A 13,187-nucleotide genomic window follows, 5' to 3' on the forward strand; every position below is an offset into this window, starting at 1 on the left:
TAGTCTATCCTGACCTATTTTTGAGAAACCTGATACAGGCAACACTAAAGAAGACAAAAACTCAAACAAAAACATACACTCAAAAATGTAATGTTTCCTTGAAGGAGTGACTGAATTTAGGAGAGTACCAGAAAGGATGGAGTCCAGGGGCTAAATAATCATGTCCATGTGGGAGGTGATACCAAATCTTTGCAGTTCCCAGTAGGTCTCTCAGTATAAAAAGTATACATAAGTATAAAAACACCATAATTAGCAGCACTAGGATGATTAGGCTTACTGAAAAAATGATGACACTTCTGTCATAATCACTAATCCTCACAAAGGGAGAATTGTCTGCAACTTCAAGACTCACAAAGCTAGAAAGCCTAAAACAGTTTACAGCATTTATCTCCAAGGTACAGTTCTTAAGGATACAGAGCATACTCATATAGTTCTCTTCTTACTGAATGGCCCCAGACAGTTTAATCTCTAGTTTCCCAGGAGTGGGAATGCCTCATATTAAGAAGCCTTTTGGCTTTAACAAAAGTACCACCAGAGAAGCATAAATGCCCTCCTCCGTAGGGCTCACTACCCACTCCAAGAGCTCAATTTATGTTTCAATGCTACAAGACTATTCCAACTGTCATGTGTTGGGCCTGTCTCAGGTCAGCCCCCTCATATCTTAGATTCAGTGGTGAAACAACATGAGTAACTTGGAGTGGTTCATTTAATGGTTAACAAGGGAGATTTACTTAGCCACAGCAAGGAAAGATATTCAAATAAGGATGGATGTGGAAGAATTGATTCAGCTGTTCAAAGCTTCCTTGTTTGCATCTCTCTTGATCCACTGGTCAACCCTCTAAGTCTCTCTCTGTGCCTGAAGTCCTCCTGGATGCTTTGTACTCAGGACATGAGGAAGTGACATCAATATTCTGAGCCAATCAAGTCTTGAAAAATGTCTCAATACCTTTTAAGGAAAAACTAGTCTAATTTGAAATAGAGAGGGGTTAAGATACTGCTATCACAAATGGGAAAAGAATAAACAAGCTGTGCTACATGAAGGTAATGGAATTGGAATGTAATAGAATATTGATGTAAGAAACAATATGATCAATTCAGAGAAGCATGGAGAGATTTATGTGAACCGATGCAAAGCAAAGTAAGCAAAATCAGGGAAACAACATATACAGTGATATAATATAAATAAAAAAGATAAAACAACTGAAAGTGAATGCTGCAAAATTATAATGACAAAGCTTGACCTCCCCAAATATTACGAAGGAATCTCCCCTGGCTTCTTTTGCAAAAGTGGGGTCCCTATGAGTGGGAAACACTGCACAGCTTAAGAATTTTTTGATATGATGGTTAGTTTTATTGAACTGGTTTTTTCTGTCACTTGTATTTACTTTTTTTATAAGGAACTGGTGGGAGGAGGGATAGGGGAGAAAAGATACACTTAGAAACATAGGTCATAGAGAAAAAATATTAATAACATTTTAAAAAAATTTTATGAGCTTACACAAAATGTCTCTGTCCTCAAAGAATTTATGGAAAATGAAATTTAAATTACATAAATATAAAGCTCTTTTATTGTTCAATCATGTCTGACTATGACACCATCTGGGGTTTTCTTGGTAAAGACACTGGAGTGGTTTTCCATTCCCTTCTCTAGTTCATTTTACAGATAAAGAAACTGAGGCAAAGAGGGTTAGGTGATTTGACCAGAGTCATACAGCTAGTGTCTGAGGCAGAATTTGAACTCAGGTGTTCCTGATTCTAGGCTCAACACTCAATTTACTGTGCTACCTCCCTGACCCCAAATATAAAGTTTATTTCTGCTTAAAAATAAAACCCACCAACAGTTTCCCCTTTATTCATTACCTCTGGCAATCAAGGCACAGTGTAGTCATGCAAGCAGGGCAATTCAAGACAGCATCACTATTTGGAATAGCCTGTTGTTTGTGAGAGAGTTGCATTCCAAAACAATGGTATCTATTACAGAAAAAGTGGGGGAAAAAGATTGTAACATTAAGATGTATAGTTAAACCGTATTTATATCACATGAAAACATATAGAATACAATGCTTCACCCACGGAGGCTATAAAGTACCTTCTGCCACCTCCTCCTCCTTTACCTCTGTTTCACATGATGAAGCTACCTCATCTCTTATCAAGGCTAACCTCTGAAGATACAATTATGTGAGTTTCCAAATGATCTCAAATTACACCCACTTATTATTCAAAAAGTCTCCTTTTTTCCACTTTGGCAGGAAGAAGCCCTAGTTCCTCAAATGCTGTCAAGTTTAAAAACACCCTGTCAGTGGGGCTCATCCCAAGAAGCAAAGATCCTCTAAGAGCATTTTACCGTGTTTTTCTTCCAACAGTAAGTCATTTACTATTATTATTATTTTCTAGATTTTAAAAAATAAAATATACTCCAATAATCATATAACAGATACATTCATAATCTAACAGTATTCATATTGAAAAGAGGAAGAAAACTGCTTTAATAATAACTTCTTCTAGCCTTCTTGTACTTAAAACATCACCAGTGAGGTGATAAGTTTATTTAAATATCCTCAATTCATAGAATATCAATTATCTTATCATCTGTGGCATTTTCATGCTAATCATAGTAATTGATGCAGTACCTACCACATGCCAGGTTTTTTCTGTCTCGAAAGTTGTTTATGCATGTTTTTAGTAAAACTTTAAATTGCTTTTTCCATAATTTCTCAATTTGTTAACATTCTGTGCCAATTAGAAAAAGTACCTAAAAATGGGATAGCATTTTGTTCAACTGTATTCCTACAAGGTCTGAACACCACAGTCTTCATCCTTTACAGAAGCCAGGCACTGTGTTAAGCATTTCACAACTAAGTGTTTCTTCCAACAACCCTGGGAGATAGGTGTAAATGTTTATTATTCCCCTTTGTATGTACAAAATCTGATTAGATTCTCTAATTTACTATCTTTACAACATTTTCATTTTTATTTATCATGACTAGCAGAAATAACTAAATTTCATTTTGCACAAGGTCCCACTACTTTTAGTTGGCTTATATTCATGGTGGCAATTCCAAATTCCCATTACTGCTTCTTTGTTTCTTTGTCATACCAATTCCTTTAAATTTTCTTAATCACTAGTTCTTTAGCGTGACTACTTAAACCATATCAAAGAGACAGTCCTTTCTCCATCAATCAATTAATTAACATGCATTTTTATGAAAATTATTTTGCAGACTTATACTGATTGGGAAAACAAGACATGCAGCAACTATTAAAGGGACGTTGCTTGAAAAAAAAATTCCGAAATCTTTTTTTTTATTTCTGTGGGATTAAGACCCTCTTTGAAATTTCCCTTTCGAAACTCCAAAACCCTTTATTTTCAAGCCCTGCCTTTATGCTGAAAGTGCAAACAGAGTCCAACTTTCTTTACTCATCTGTTCCTTCTTAACTTTTCTTATTTCCTTATACAACACTACTCATTCTTTCTTCTACTAACTTAATTCCTGTACTAAACCCCTTTTTGGTTCTTCAGTGGTTACAAATGCACAGTTAATGCCAATTTCTCTAAGGGCTTTTGGGTGGCTAGAATTAATTATAGTCACATAATTTTTATAAGTGATAGGCAAACAGACTCAAAAACAACTCACTCACCACAAGAAGTTCCTCATTTTAGGATGTCATATATTTTAGCAAGCAGGATGACTGGGAAAGAGATTTCTTCTCAAAGTTAACTTCTTTTATGCAGGAAAGGCATTCACCCAGCTTTTTTGGCAATGCCCAAGGAATAAGCCCAACTATGGCACAGGAATGTAACAGAAATTGCACTCCTGGAAAACTATCTGATAGAGATTGTACTTTTCTGAAGGGCTCAAGGTGTAACTTTCTCTCTATTTCCTTTCAAATCACTCAAAATTAAGTCAATTCATTTTGTTTTTTTAAAAAAATTTGCAAGTATTATTTTTTTCTCTTAAAATTTCAGGATTTTACACTTTTTTAATAAGCCAAATGCTCATTTTAATTTGATCTTTTCCTGTCTGAGCACCCTCTATTGGGTGTACATCCACTTAATTTATTTCTATATCTATTTTTATTTATTTTTACATTCTTGTTTAATCCTATCTCCAATAATTCTTGCTAAAGCCTTATTTACACAATTTAAACTTATTTTCACTAAGCAACTGATTTCAACACAAGTTTTACTGTGCTTTAATTTACCTAAACAACTGACTTAAACTGCAGTAATATCACTAAACTTCACTTACCTACAGTTGCTGATTTCAAAACAAATTCTTCCTTTTTCTAGGAGCACTTTGGGAATCATCTGCAATCTGGGATCCCTAACTGGAACTTGCTTGGTGCCCTCAGGTTGGTTATTTAGTCCCCACACCAAGTAATACTAGCCCTACTAAGGGCTAGTTTTGATTGTGGAAATAGAAGGAATTGTTTTAGAGTATGGAATTATCCTGGAGGAGGGCAGACTTAGGTGAATTCAAGTCACCCTATAATACAACTAAGACTAGTTCCTGCCCTTTAAGGAATTTAAAATAAAGTAGGGGAGTTGCACAAATAACTGTAGCACAAATTAAAATATGATAAAGCACAAAAAAATTAAGTACAAAAAAGTTCACTTCATACTGACAATAAAAAAGCAGAAATTTCATGAAGGAGGTGGCATTTGAACTCAGCATTTAAAGACAAGATGTCACTAGGCAGAAATGGCTGGGAAGGGAATTTGGCTGGGAAGAATATTTCAAGTCAAGTTAATCACAATTCATTAAGTTCCTATCATGTGCCAGGCACTGTACTAAGTACTGAAGATTCAAAGAAAGGACACTCCCCAAAATAAAAGATACTGTTCTCAAGAAATCAGTCTAATGAAGGAGAAAACATGTAAACAACTTTATACAAAAAAGATACATACGAGGATAAATCAGAATTAGTTTCAGAGGGAAAGCACTAAGAATAAGGAGGATTAGAAAAGGCTTCATATATAACACAGGACTTTAGATGAGACTTGAAAGAAGTCATGAAAGCTAGAAGGCAAAGAGGAGGAAGAGAATTCCAGGCATGAAGGGATAGTCACTGAAAATGCTTAAGAGTAGGGAGATGAAGTACGAAAGGAACAGCAAGAAGGGCAGAGTCACTGGATTGAAGAGTAGATGGAAAGAAGTAAGATGTAAGAAGACTGGAAAGATAGAAAGGAGCCAGTTACAAAAGAAGATATGAACACAGGAAAGTATAAGAAAGACTGCATATGAAAATAAGTAGTGTGGGCCAAGGCTGGAAAGGCACATTGAGGCCAAACTGTGAAAGTCAGTCCCTCATTGTCAGTTGATAAACATTTATTAAGTGCTTACTGTGTGCCCAGGAACTATGCAAAGGGCTGGTAATAACGAAACAGGTAAAAGAAAGTCCCTGTCCTCAAGAAGCTCACAATCTAAAGAGGGAAGAGAACATATAAAAAAGAAGTTGAAGAATGGAGTGGTAAAGGGGGGAAAACATACCTAACGTGGGGGCATGATGAAGTCTAGATGTGTAGCCAGGTAGGACATGAAGAAATGGCTGGCCTAGGATTTGCAAGGAGCTCTCTGCTCTTCACCCTCTACTGTGTTCAATAAAAGCGAGGGAAGAGCCCTGTGTGGTGTGGAAAGCCAGGAATAATGTTTTCTTGCCAGAAGATGAGGAAAAACTTGAATGCCGGGATAAGAGAGAGTGTGGTCTCTATTTGGTAGGCAGAAGGGAGCCACTAAAGAGTATTGAATAGAGTAATAACATGATAACAAGAAAAAGACTATCCTGACAACAGTGTGAATGGCAGACCAAAGGAAAAGGTTAGATGACTATACCTGAGGCAAAAAGAACTGGCCTGAACTATAAGAATGAAGAGGAAAGGGAGAGGAGTCAAATGTATCAGAGGCCACAGTGGGAAACTTTGGGCATCCAAAAGGAAGCATAAAGACACTGGGAGATCAAAAGCTAAAAAACATCAATTTGCCTTATGTAAATGACTGATTCTAGATTAATTTAAGGTTGTATATGTTATATATATGAGATTATGAGAAAACTTTAAAATATTATTTTTTAAAAATCTAGGGAAAAAATACAATAACCTATTATGAATCATATGTTGGACTACATTAAGCAATTTCAATAATTTCAACAATTTATTTTAAAAATAAATTTCTCTCAAACGGCACAAAAATGTATTTTCACTTTTCAATCATCTTAAGGGACTTAGCTGAGATAATTATTTTGAATTTCTCCCTCAGTGTTCTAGCATAATTTCTTTTTTGGTTTAAAATTCTTACCCTCTTCTTTGTGCATCCATCCAGGCCTGATCTCTATTGTCTTTTTCAGGATCGTATAATAACTCATCGTTTGTTGGAATTAGACACTGCTGTTTTTTCTTCTTGTTTACTTGTGATGTTACTGAAAGTACAAAGAAAGTGCCTTAATAATATTTCAAATAGTCATGTCCTTTTAACACAGAATAAAGAATTTTCTATGCGAAATATTTTCTTTTTGTTATTTTTTCCTGCTCATGTATTTCCCTTAAAAATGAAAAAAAGGAGAAAGACAATAGCACTTCCCTCCCATCCTGGTTCAGCCCCAAGTTCTTATCCAACTAATAAAGACATTTAAAATTATACAGTACAGGGGATAAATCCACATGCCCCAACACAAAACTCTCATAAAAAAAAAAAAAGTGTTTTAAATGCTGTTACTTGCTCAATATGATATCCTGGACAAATTACTTCATTTCTCTGGGCCGAAAGGTCCTTAAATCCTCATGTGTAAGTGCTTTGAAACATGAAATAAAATCTCATTCAGTAATTTCACTGTTAGGTACCAGAAATATCATTTTAAAAATTGCAATGGACCTGTCAGTATAAAAATATTCACCACTGCTTTATTTGTAAGAACAAAATATTGCAAATAACCTTTCTGCCCAAGAACTGAAAGGCTAAATTGTCATATAGTGAAATAGAAATTACAGTGTCATAAAAATGATAAATATGAAATATACAAGGAAAAACAGAATATGAGGCACTACAGAGTGAAAGAAAGGAACAAAATAGGGCCAAATATGGAACTTCTGGTAGGCCATAAAGCAGACAGAGAAGAAAAGTTTTCTCTTTGCTTGTCTGTTGTTTGTAAATATATTTATTTCTACTTTAGCTCATGATGTTACCTCTTTATTTTACATGTTTATTTTGTTACTTTTGTTGACAGATAAATTTATAATGAAAATAATTTTAGAATACACAACTGAAAACTTTTGGTTTGATCTGTAAGTACTATAACAGGAATTAATTCAATTATTTTTCTTCATATTCAATGCATCTAAATATAGCTAAGATAGTAAACACAAGAAAAACAGTAAATTTTTATTTTTTATCAGGAATCCTTCAGATATTTATTCTAATGTAATTACCTATATTTCTTTAAGAACTGAGATTAGATATGGAACTACATTTTACATGATTGCATATTTATAACCTATATCACATTGCTCACTGTATCAGGGAGGGGGAAGGGAAAGGAGGGGTAAATGGAATTTGGAACAAAAAAAATGTTAAAAATTATTTTTACACGTAACTGAGGAAAAAAATATTTTAAAAAAAGAACTAAGATTAAAGCATGTCATCATGCTTATCACTGAATGTCTTCCATAAAACTCTAGTTAAAAGAAGGGAAGCTGGTAGGAAAAGATGATGACTATAAACTGACCAAGTAGAAATGATGAAACTATAAGACTGAAACAACATAAATACTTTTATCCCCTTTACCTTTGCAAATGTCTTTTGTTCAATCACTTTCAGTCATGTTCCCATTTGGGGTTTTCTTGGCAATCATGATACTGAAATGGTTTGTCATTTTCTTCTTTAGCTCATTTTACAGATGCAGAAACTAAGGCATATATGGTAAAGTGACTAAACCAGAGTCACATAGTAAGTCTCTGAGGCCTAATTGGAACACAGGAAAATGAGTCTTCCTGCCTCCAGGTCAGGCACTCTATCCACTGTTTCACCTAGCTGTCCTAAATGCAAATGTCTTGCAGTTATTTAAAATCAGTTATATCAAGATGATACTAACTGGCTAACCTTTTCTGTTTCTCAAAAAAAAACAACAACAACAAAACCTTGCTGTAATAGTATTATACAGTCCTTACCTGTGTCTTCATCCTCAGAATCAGAATCAAAATATATGTCATTATAATACTTTGACAGAACCATTGAAGTATTTGTAGTTCCTAAGGAAGAATCTGTTTTTAAAAATGAAAAACCAGAAGATGAAAAACAAATAAACACACATATACATTGCTACAGATGGATTTATCCAACTTTCAAAGAATAATTCAATCACATAAACTGTAAAAAAAAGAAAAAGAAGGGATCCTACCAAACTCCTTCTAGAATAAAAATAATACCCAATTATCTAGGGTACAACCACATTTTATCCAAGGATTTACTAATAAAATGATACATCCTTAGCCCAATTTGGGTGAGTGTTATAGAGTAACTATCAGAATTCACAGGGTTATTTACTGTTACTAACTCAAAAAAGAAAAAAGTCCTTATTTTTCAAGGACTATACCAGGGTAGGGAATGTGCAGCCTTAAGGCCACATGTAGCCTTCTAGGTCCTTAAGTGTAGCCTTTTGACTGAATCAAAATTTTACAGAATAAATCCTTTTATTTCTATTAATACATTTTTGTTCATCTTTTATATTTTTGTTTTTAAAATGAACATATTTAAATGTTTATAAATATATTTAAATAATACAGAAGAATAAAATAAGTTTCAATAAAATAATCCTCCCAGATTAACTGGCACAATTAGAACATTATTAAGCCATAAGGGTTAAATTGGCAGTTGCTATGCCTAACTGGAGCCACTATCGCCCAAAACTGGTTGGCAAGAATTTATGGGGGTCAAATACAGCTGTTATTAACTTTTGACAATAGTGCACTGTGTTTCTATTTAAAGTGAAATTTGTGAATAGTTACACAGCTAGACAGTATTTTTTAATTCTGTCTGCTTAACATTCCATCATGTGAAATCAAGAGAACACTGAAGTAAGAAAATAGACTTTTTTAATGAGGACTGGGAATTGCAATATTATCTTGTTTCTGCTCAAGATAAGATGATTTGATTGCTTAGTGGTAATGGAATACTAACATTAATGAAATTCAGAGTTCATCAGCATTATAATATTCAAAAGGACCACAAATATTTTAAATCTGAGGGAGAGGCGCAAAATGTTGCACTGCAGAAGTCAAAAGATGAAAAGTAAAAGCAGACAATTCTTTCAAAGAACAAAAGACATGGAAATAATGCCACTGAAGCAACTTATAAAATGGCTTATGTACTCAGGAAAAAAAGGGAAGCCATCTAGTAGTGTAAAAATTGTGAAAGAATGAAATTATCAAAGTTGTAAGATGCATAAACCACAATAATATTTCAAAGTACAAAAATAACTGCCTCTTTCAAGAACTATAACTGATTAGCAGCATGAATTAGCCTTCAACTTAATAGAACAATTTCATGCAATACTTCAAAAGGAAAATATATATTATTCAATCACTTTGGAAGAATCAACTGATACTACTGACTCTGCACAGATTTTATATGTCATTTGGGTCATAACAGATTTTCTTTGTGAAAGAGTCACTCACTTTGGGCATGCTTGGGGAACAGAACACAGGGAATAGATATCTTCAATACCTTTCAAGATAAATGTCATAAAGTTGGACTGAAGATGATAAATTTAATGAGTGTATGTACAGAGAATGCATCTTCCCTGAAGGAAAACATGAAAGGTTTTTGCACAGACAAAAAAAAAAAGTAATAACAGATCCAGATGCTCTCATTTCTTTTCACTGTATCTTGAATCAGCAAAATCTCTGTGTTAAAGCTACTATTTTAAGTGACACTTTGCAACAAGTTATAAGTACTGTTAACTATATTCGTGCAAATGCAACATGGCATGGTCAGTTTCATAACATGCTAAAGATGAAGTTGAGGCATTCAGTGTGTATTTGTTATACTGGCTATCACAGGCATAGGTGTTAGCAAAATTTTATCTCTTCGAAGAGATAGTTAAATTTTATGAAGAACAGAATCAGCAATGCGAATTATTGAAAGAAAATTTCTATAGGAATGCTGCATTTCTGTGTGATACCATGTCAAATCAAAGCAACCTGAATATTTCTTTGAAAAATAAAACCAAGTCTATAAATGATACGCGCCAAAAAAATTCAAGCATTTTGAAAAAAGCTATCGTTATTCAAAACACTTCTTCTTCAAAAGGAAATTTTGGATGGAAATTTTCCCCAGTTAGCAAAGGTCATTGATATATGTGAATCATTTGAAGAATACACAGCTGTTATAAACCTATTAATTGGAGAATACAATGAAAGGTTCACTGACTTTGACAAGCATGACATCACACTCAAATTAGCATTTCAGCCTCATCTAGCTGATATCACCAAGGCACCTAAAGAACTACATATGGAATTGAGTTCTCATTAAATGACATTTTAAAGTCATCATATGATGCTAAGAAACATCCAATTGAAATATGGAAAAACACAGCAGAATGCCTGTATATCTGGCAACATGCCTGAAAAATGCTTTCTTGCTTTTCAACCACTTATTGCTGTGAATCCACATTCTCCTACTTAACCCAAATCAAGATGCCCTAAAGGTCACAAGTGTCTGATACCATCTAAAGTATGAACTGAAACTTTGGACCTCCATGATGCAACCAAATATTCAAATGCTTTCCAACAAAAAGCAGATGCAACAAAGTCATTAAAAGGTTAATTAAGTTTAAAATTAACAAACAGTTTTCATTTTTGAAATTATTAAGTACACAGTAGTTTGATTTTTACAAAACAATGTACATTTTAAAGTATATCTAATTGAAGTTTCTTGAATGCAGTCTTACCTGATTACAGCTAAATATTAATGAGGCTTTCCAACATGAAAAGTTTCCCCATCCCTGGACTATACAAAAGGCAGAATAAATTTCAATGAGGGGAACAATATGGAAATCAAATATGATAAATCCTCAAATCTTCCTTATGTAACTTAATGCTGCAAGTATTTCTGAGCTTTTCTTTTTCTCTCTCCTCAACAACATCCCATCCCTACTCCAACACAATGTCTAGCAAGTCAATAATATCATACAAGTAAATATCACATATCGTAGCAACAACACAAGCAAAACTTCTGTGGGTAATAAATGGCAAACCTCTGCTAAGTCTCTGGGGAAAAAAATCTCTTTAGAATAAATTAAGCATTTAAAATACTGAGTTGAAGATTTACCTGTTTCTGATGATGACAATTTATCTTCCATTGTTTTTATGGTAGAATTTAATTCAGCTTCCATTTCTTTTTCAAACTCATCTTCACTGGATGATTCACTTTCACCAGTAAGACACTCTCTGATAAATTTTCGCTTTTGGTCAGGAGTGCCATGTAAAAGTACATCTACTTCATCTTCAGAACTATTATTTAAAGATAGACAATTAGTACTTGGTACATGAATATACAGATTTGTTGTAGAACACAGTTTTTAAAGGCACAGTAACAGAGGAAACAAGGCAATCAGCCAATAACCATTTATTAAGCTCCTACTACATGAGAATGAAAAGAAAGGTATAAGACAGTTTTGCTCTTGAGAAGCTCACAAACTAATGGTGGAGACAACAGGTAAATAATCATGTACAAATAAACTATGTACAGAATAAATAAGATATAACCAATAAAGAGATGGCACGAGAATTAGTAAGGATTGGGAAAGGCTTCCTGGAAAAGGTGGGATTCTAGTCAGGACCTGAAGGAAGCCAACAGGTGAAGATGAGGAAGGAGAGCATGTAGGATATGTATATGGAATGGCCAGTGAAAATGCATAGAATTGGGAGACTGAATACCTTTTTTTGAGGAACAGTAGGGAGGTCAGTGTCACTGGTTTGAAGAATATGTGGGGGCTTAAGGTGTAAGAAAACTGGAAAAGTGGGAAACAGTGTTATGTTATGAAGAGCTTTCAACAAAGGAGAATTTTATATTAGATACCGAAGGCAGAGTTTAATGGGATGCCATGATAAGACTAATACTGTAGGAAAATAATTTTGATGGCTGAATGGAGGATGGAATGGAGTGGAGAAAGATTTGTGGCAAGCAGATCAATCAGCAAGCTACTTCAATAGTAGAGATATGAGGAGATAAGGGTCTATACTAGGACAGTGGCCATATCAGAGGGCATTCAAACAATGTCATAAAGGTGAAATAGGCAGGTCTTAGAAACAGATTGGACAGGGGGGACAGATAATGAGTAAAGGATGGCACACAGGTTGAGGGGAGTGGAAGAATGGTGGTGCTCTCAATAGAAATAGACAATTGTGGAAGGGGGCAGGGCTTATGAGGATGATGGAAGGGGTGAGTACAATTTTGGCCTTGTTGAGTTTAAGATGTTTATATGACATCCCAGTTAGAGATATCCAATAGGCAGTTGGAAACTGGAGATTACCAGAGAGGTTAGAGATGGATAAGGAGATTTGAGAATCATCAGCACAGAGATAATAACTGAATCCATGGGAGCTGATGAGATCATCAACTGAAGCAATATAGAGGGAAAAGAGAAAAGGGCCCAGGACTGAGTGATGGGGAATCACCCACCTACAAAGGACATGACCTGGATCCAATAAAGACTAAGGAAAATAGGAGGAGAACTAAGAGAAAGTAGAAATTGAAAGAATTTAATTCTGTGTACAATCTTGATTAGCACTTTCAATCAAGTTATTTTTCTCTTCGTTCTCTTTGTTGAGGTTTCCCCAAGCAGCCCCGTAAAACTGAAAAGAGATGTTAAGGCAAATGAGATGAATTTTCTTATAAGAAATTAAATGTCAAAATTCTCTTCTACAAAATTTTGTCCATAATTAAATCAATTATTAGGGGATATTTAATCAGTATATGGATTATCCAGGTTCTTTGCTTCTGTCTCCTAGAGTATAGAATCTTGAGTCTCTAAATTTTGGTGGGGAGTGCTGGGACAACAGAAGTGAAACTTGAAATTTCTGATACGTTTATTTTTATTTCTCTTTTACATTTATTTATATAGGGATTCAGTTTTCAAAGTTACTTCTACGAACATATTTAATTTTATCAATGTAAGCTACTCAATGAAAGCTC

The 13,187-nt window shown here is 34.3% G+C and overlaps 1 protein-coding gene across 1 annotated transcript in view; it reads right to left on the bottom strand.

Annotated features, from left to right (window-relative positions):
* The window catches only part of EAPP (E2F associated phosphoprotein), a 29,726-nt gene that overhangs the window by 13,748 nt on the left and 2,791 nt on the right, over positions 1–13,187 (bottom strand). Inside the window, exons 2-5 of the mRNA XM_072629640.1 lie at positions 11,322–11,503; positions 8,162–8,254; positions 6,297–6,417; positions 1,861–1,971 (exon numbers count right to left, since the gene is read on the bottom strand). Of these exons, the coding sequence (XP_072485741.1) occupies positions 1,861–1,971; positions 6,297–6,417; positions 8,162–8,254; positions 11,322–11,503 (507 nt within the window). The remainder of the gene's footprint in view (positions 1–1,860; positions 1,972–6,296; positions 6,418–8,161; positions 8,255–11,321; positions 11,504–13,187) is intronic.

This window comes from Notamacropus eugenii, chromosome 1 (assembly GCF_028372415.1).
Source record: "Notamacropus eugenii isolate mMacEug1 chromosome 1, mMacEug1.pri_v2, whole genome shotgun sequence".
Taxonomy (NCBI): Eukaryota; Metazoa; Chordata; class Mammalia; order Diprotodontia; family Macropodidae; genus Notamacropus; species Notamacropus eugenii.